The sequence below is a fragment of the Cherax quadricarinatus genome, chromosome 42 (genome assembly GCF_038502225.1).
Source record: "Cherax quadricarinatus isolate ZL_2023a chromosome 42, ASM3850222v1, whole genome shotgun sequence".
Lineage (NCBI taxonomy): Eukaryota > Metazoa > Arthropoda > Malacostraca > Decapoda > Parastacidae > Cherax > Cherax quadricarinatus.
In genome coordinates, this window is record NC_091333.1 from 4978125 (window position 1) to 4985033 (window position 6909).

Consider the following 6909-nt stretch of genomic DNA (forward strand, 5'->3'; position numbering starts at 1 on the left):
TAATAAAATATACTTGACGTGTAAATTGGTAGGTAAATGTAAAACATCAGCAACAAATGTAAGAGCAATTTCAAACATGTCAGAATATACCTTAGTCTTATTAACAAAGGAATCAGTGAACCCAAAGGTAGGTAGACCATTGTAAATTTATTGATATATACAGCTCATTGATATATACAGCTCATTAAACAATTGCCAAATATTTTCAGGAAAGTGTCCAATAGAGTATCATCGGTTAGCAAGGAAGACCTCGTGTCTTCAGACTCAGACAGTTCTGATGCTGATGTATTAGATTCTCCACCTAATAATCCCACATCTGATAATGATGGAGGAATCACTCAAGGAGATTCCATTTTCTACCCAGGATATAAAGATGTCTCTGGTGAAACAGATGTTCGGTTCCACATATCAAAGCGTGAGTATGATTCCTATATCAAAGCGAGTATGATTCCATATATCAAAGCATGAGTATGATTCCATATATCAAAGCATGAGTATGATTCCATATATCAAAGCATGAGTATGATTCCATATATCAAAGCATGAGTATGATTCCATATATCAAAGCATGAGTATGATTCCATATATCAAAGTATGAGTATGAGTCCATATGTCAAAGTGTGAGTATGATTTCACATAGAGCACAAGTATGAGTTCACCTATTAAAGTTTGAGTATAATTTCATATGTCAAAGGATGAGTATAAGGCACATTATGATTAAGTGAATTAAGGACACTATAGGCATTAGACCCATGAGTAGCATATTGCACTTGTGGAATGAGAGGTAATTAGGTTTGAGCTGAGCAAAGGGAGGTTAGCTCAAGTTCCTTGAATCAGGAGCCCATCACCAACATCAAGCCATTCAACTTGAAGAGGGAAGACCATAGTGATAGCACTAATGAAATAGATTTTGGTACTATGGCTGTAGGCAGCCATGTATTTGTGTTGGGGACTTTCAAACATTGAAAACAGTAGCTCAAGTTTTCCATAACAAGCTTGCCATGGCTGAGAACACCAACTATGGTGCTCCCATGCATTGCTGTGCATAGACCTGTATACATTACTTTCCTGGGTAATAATGTTCTCTGATGAGTGGATAAAGTTAAAATGAGAAGTTTAGTGATGATTTTATTGAATTAATTTGCTAGTCAGTTTTGCCAGTAGCCAAGCAGATATTTGAAAGTATTCACCCATTAGGTTCTGTGACTATTATTAGTTTCTCTAATTGTTACTTGCATACACTGTAACTGTTATCTCAGGGGTTGTCCCTACACCCAGAGCTGCACCCCTTCAAGGTCTCAGAATGCAGGTGACTATGCATGTAAATCACTTTATGGAAGATTTTAAACTCATGGCTCTTATTGCCCTGTTCTCTTGAAATATCCACCCCTGCTCAGACCTTATTGCACCAAATCTCTTTTCACCTGTAAAAGCCTACATCTGGCCCTCGTAGCAATTAGTCTTTCTCTCTCTCTCTCTCTCTCTCTGGTCCAAAATTATTTCCACTCATGCCATGTACTGGTGAAGAAATATTGGGTGACAAATTGCTAAGGTCTCCATGGGGAAGTGGAACAAAACTCTTCATTCATAAGCTATGCATGTTGTAAGAGGCGACTAAAATGCCAGGAGCAAGGGGCTAAGAACCCCTTCTCCTGTATATACATATATTACTAAATTTAAAAGGAGAAACTTTCGTTTTTCCTTTTGGATCACCCTACCTAGGTGAAATATGGCCAGTTTGTTGAAAGAAGAAGAAGAAATTGCTAAGGTGCTCTTTACCTTGGTTTACCTAGAATCATATTCCATATATTATGGGACCAGAACTTAGCCATATTGCAAGTATGTTGATAATGCTTTTGGGATTTTCATCTTGTTAATAAAAACAATTTGTTGCACAGTGATTGGTTAATAATATTGTAGAAACATTTACACTTATTCTTATGAAGAATTATTTTCAAGCAATGCTTTTTCTTTTCTTCTTGCAGGGCTTAAAAGTGTGGAGGTGCTTTTGCAAAAAATGTTTGAAAAGGAAATAGAGGTGGATGATTTAGGTCCAAATATTGAAAATCTAGACAAAGACTTACAGGATGAAGATACGTATTTATCGGGTCAAAACCGAACTCTTTGGGGTATGTGAAGAAAGTCGCAGGAGTGGAGTTGTATTATCATGAAGGACCCACACAGCCATACAGAACTGATGATTTTTAAGGATGAACTGTATAGTATTGCTACTTAAAAAGTGCTCTACCCTGATGAAGTATTGTCAATTTAACTTTTTCACTGCAGAAGAAATTTTAAGATCTGAAAAGTGATCTGAAAATATCCCTTAACATTGGATATTTGTTTTTGTATATACTACCTAAGAAATGCTGCAGTTACAAGCCTGGTATTTATTATATAAAGCTTTATTTAAACATTGAGATTGCTAGTTAAGAATCATTTATTTACACTTTACATTATACTCCCTGATTTTAATACTTTTATAAATATCTTATATTACTTGTTATAAAGTTTTAAATATTGTCTAAAGAAATGGTAATAATTGTTTTTGCCAGAAATAATTTTGTTTATTATGCCAAAGTATGTGTTGCTAATGTCTAAATGAATTGTATGGGTTAGACCCAGTGATCCATCTTGTGTTATTTATTGTGAGGTCAATCATACCTACTAAAGAAAGTCGATAGTTAGGACACATCACTATTTTTTTGTTAGTTTTGTATTCATTAGTAAGATGTACTTGTGATATACAGTTTTGCAGTACTGTAGGTTATCATCATTGCTAAATTTCAGAAGTTTCCTAACTCACTGGGACATTTACTACTACTACTATTGTCTGTTCTAAAACAGTAGTACTCATGAGGTGCATACCAAAGCCTTTCCGGTAATATATTGGTGTAATGTACAGTTTCCACTTTCCTGGAAGTTGAGCCTACCCATTAAGCTGAAGCCCTCAGATGGGCAACATACTTCTTTTGTGAGGGGGTTATGGTTCAGATGAAAGGTTATGTGCTGACCCTGTGGAACCAGTGTCATCTGGTCTTGTATCTTTCTCCATTGTCTGGTGAGGTGGTGTATTTAGCCAGGGCTAAGCAACCATTGGAGAACAGCCCCATTTTGGTCCTGTATCTGCCTTTTAGTTCTCTGTTGGTCACTTGTATATATCTGTTATTCCTGGGGTTATTTGTTTTAGTAAACATATACACTTTCTACCTGCTGTGGTGGTTCTGTTGTCAGCCTTGATGCCTGTGGTGCAACACATGCAGTTCCATTACCAACTATTATTGGAGATGTGTCAGCCAGGCTGTGAGATGGTCTGCTAAAATTGTTTTCTTCTAGACTGTCGTATCTGAGCGCCTCTGCAAAGACAGTGATTATGTGTGAGTGATGGTGAAAGTGTTGTATGATGAAGAAAGTATTTTTCTTTCTTTATGGGTTTTTCTTTCTTTTTGGGTCACCCTGCCTCGGTGGGAAATGACCATTGTGTTAAAAAACAAAAAAATACACCTTCTCTTGCTGGTCATGCATGCTTGTTGTTGGATGGGGAAATTTTTTTTATGAGTATTATTAATGAATCCTTTATAGTGTCTTTGATTACATAATGACAATTTGCAAGTTGTCCTTGCAATACCCCACAACATTCCTTTTGTTCTACAACTACTTCAAATCCCATACCTGATACTTCTTGACCTTTTTGTCACTATAATCATAAGAAGTCTCCACATCGGATTCCATTGCCTCCATAAACCTGGTTAAAAAAAAAATTTACACTTCAGCTCAGTGTGGCTTTGGATGTGTTAGATGAATAGAGTACAAAGTCAGCCAAGTTATGAGAGTAGTTGACCCAAGGTTCACTTTCAGTACTCAGCATGATTGAGCATGTGTAGTCTAAGTTAATTATTCTACTCAAATGGGTAATCTAACAAAATTACAAACTGTAGATGGTCATCCTTTCTTGTTCAGTTGTACATCAGTGAACACTGAAGGAGTGCACAGATTATTTTCAGGAACTACAACTGCAACAGCTACCCATTCTCAAAGTAGACACTTTTGTCTGTCCTGGATAAGGACTAACAAAAATACATGTACTTGAGAAATGCTGCTGAACATTTGACTACCAGGAGCTCCCTGCTCCCTCCTACCCCAGTTTTAGATTCCACACATGCTAAACAATCTGTTCTCTTTATTTCTCAGATGATTAGAAGTTGTAGTTCATGCAGGGTTATCATCTGGTACTCATGAATCTTCCCCAGTTCCTCAAGATTCTGCTACTCTTTCTTCCTCTCTCATTACATTCATTCTGTACTCTCCTCCTCTGCTACTGCAAAAGTTTCTATGAGTCCTTCCTCCCTACTTCTCAGTGAATGTTCTTGGTCTTCTACAGACTCCTATGATGAATGTATTTAAAATACAAGCTTCTTATAGTATCCTATTACTACCAGAGTACCATCTCTTGCACCTACTACATTGCCGTTTCTTTCCTCTTTAGATAAGAAAATGACAGATGCCATTTCAGCTCATGTATGTACATGATATCCACTGTAGATTTTAATTTATCCATGGACTCTGATCATTGCCAGGTAATCTCAAATGTGGTACAACACTTGACGATTCACTCCTGCCTGACATGACCTTTAAACATCAAATTCATTAACCTCTTGTAACAAAGGACTCCAGTTTCTTCGGATCCCTACTCCATCCTCCTCACAGCATAGTAATTCTTTTTTTCTTTAATTCACATGCCATAAGTGTTTAGTGAACTCTTACGCACTACCACCAAAGCTTGACTGCATTGATCATTCTCCTACATAACTTACTCAGCTTTGCTTATGTAATTTGTGTATATTTTACAGTGGAATATTGAAGGCTGTATTGGAAATCAAGGAGAGCTCTTAAATTCTGATTCCCTAGCTTTTTCTGTTTATATTTGTTGCCTTGAAACTAAACTTTACCAGGTTATTTGCTTTCCCACCTGCACGAACTGTATCACTGTAAGACAACAAGAGCATTTCACTCCTCAATGGAAGTTGTGTTCATTTAATATCACATACCTGAAAGCTCGTCCCAGGAAGTAATTAGTCATCTCTTTCTTAAATCATTTGCAAGGGCAGCTGGGAAGCTACTATTTGTGACTTCACCTTTTACATACAAGAAGCATATCATGTTCCATTTACCACTCTTGAGCTTGCATCAGCACTATCAAAGTGTTAGCCTACAGCAGCTGGACCTGTTGATGTACCTGCACTCATACTTCATCATTTACAGTCTTCAGCATTAGACATATTATTACCACTCAGTGATGTTTAGTCTATAGGAGTATTACCCATACAGTAGACGTTTCCTATGTCCCTTACTTTCTGAAAACAATATGTAGATTAATGGAACATATGGTAAGCAGGAGGCTAGTGTGATACTGAATGAGAGTAATAGTTGTGTATCCATACATCAGTTTGGATACAGCAGGGGCCATTCCACTACTGATCCTCTATTCCTGCTTGATACATTTACAATGCCTTTGTCAAAGGTTAGTTTGTGGTGGCAGTCATTTTCAACTTAAAAAAAGAAAGCTTATGGTATGGCATGGTGATATCACATCTTATCCCATTTTTATTTTTTAATGCAAGCCAACTTACACAAATCAACAATAGCAGATTTGAATTCATTCAACCAGGAGGCATTCCATAAGGGTGCTTTCTTAGAATACTGTTTCTGTAGCCTATTAATGGTCTAACTTCATTACTACCTCAATGTTTTTTCACCGCTCTCTCGTTTGGGAAAAGGTTCTCGTGTGACTTAGTATTGGCCAAGCAAGATTCACTTATAGCTATCATGTGGAGAGATGTCAAGTGCTTCTCTGTGTAACTTGTCAGGTCTCATTGATGGTCAGACACCTTTTGAGTAATTGTACCATTTATCAGAGGTGGTACAATAATTATGTACAATTCATTAATTTTTAGAATGCTTTAGTAATTTCCATTATAATTAGTTCTGCTGGTGATACTGATATCATTGGTGAATATTATCATAATTTATATTATTGTTTTCATCACCATTTTTACTGTATTAATGCAGTGATTGTTGTTATTTTATGCACTCAGTGCATTCACAGACTTATCCACAGTCATTTATGTTTTCCTGCATAATGTACCAATAAATGTAATTAATATGATTGTAACCTTTACTGTTACAGTAGTATTGATACTATTATTTTAACTCATGACTGTATTATTATAATAATTTTATTAATATTATTAATTATGAATGTTATTGTGGGTCTTGTTGTACACAATGACTGAATCCATATATAATATATTTTTGTTGGAAACTAAACCAGTGACCATAGTGTGTATAATTACATACACAGTAGAATATCGATTGTCCGGCCCTTTTGGTTTTTCATCATTACTGGATGATCAATTTTTTTTTCTGATCCCTTTGTCTTGTGCATTTCTATTTTGCATAACGTGTTAAAGTGCCAGATTGAACCAGATAGCTCGATGATATTGGCAGCTGAAAAACCGAAAGCCTGGTAATCAATAATCTACTGTTTATGTATTTCAAGAATTCAGTATAAATAAATAAACCTAAATAAAAAATATATTATTGTACTAATATATCCACATCTGTATTTTAATATCTTAGTTTCATCTATTATGATCTGTCAGTTTGCAAGACGGGTGAGCATTGCTGGAACTGAAAATAAATTTGGTAATAAAATTATGTAAATTTTAGAAAAAAAAAGAGCCTTCAAAACAGGATGGTTGCTCACTTGGAGTTTTCCATAAATATAGTGATATACAAGCCTTGATTGATGACGTAAAACCTTTCAATGACTGTCAAGTAGAGGCCACATCATGAGCTAAAATCACTTGGATAAGCTGTGGGTGGTAAATTTTGGCCTAGATATGAAAG

At 35.9% G+C, this 6909-nt stretch overlaps 1 protein-coding gene across 2 annotated transcripts in view; it reads left to right on the top strand.

Moving 5' to 3' along the window:
• Nucleotides 1–6166, top strand: part of LOC128695610 (two pore channel protein 1) — a 57688-nt gene extending 51522 nt beyond the window's left edge. For both annotated transcript variants that reach the window (XM_053786329.2, XM_053786330.2), the window contains 2 exons: nt 210–415; nt 1986–6166. In XM_053786329.2, coding sequence (XP_053642304.2) covers nt 210–415; nt 1986–2137 — 358 coding nt within the window. In that variant the 3' untranslated portion in view covers nt 2138–6166. The remainder of the gene's footprint in view (nt 1–209; nt 416–1985) is intronic.
• The last annotated feature ends 743 nt before the right edge of the window (nt 6167–6909 follow it).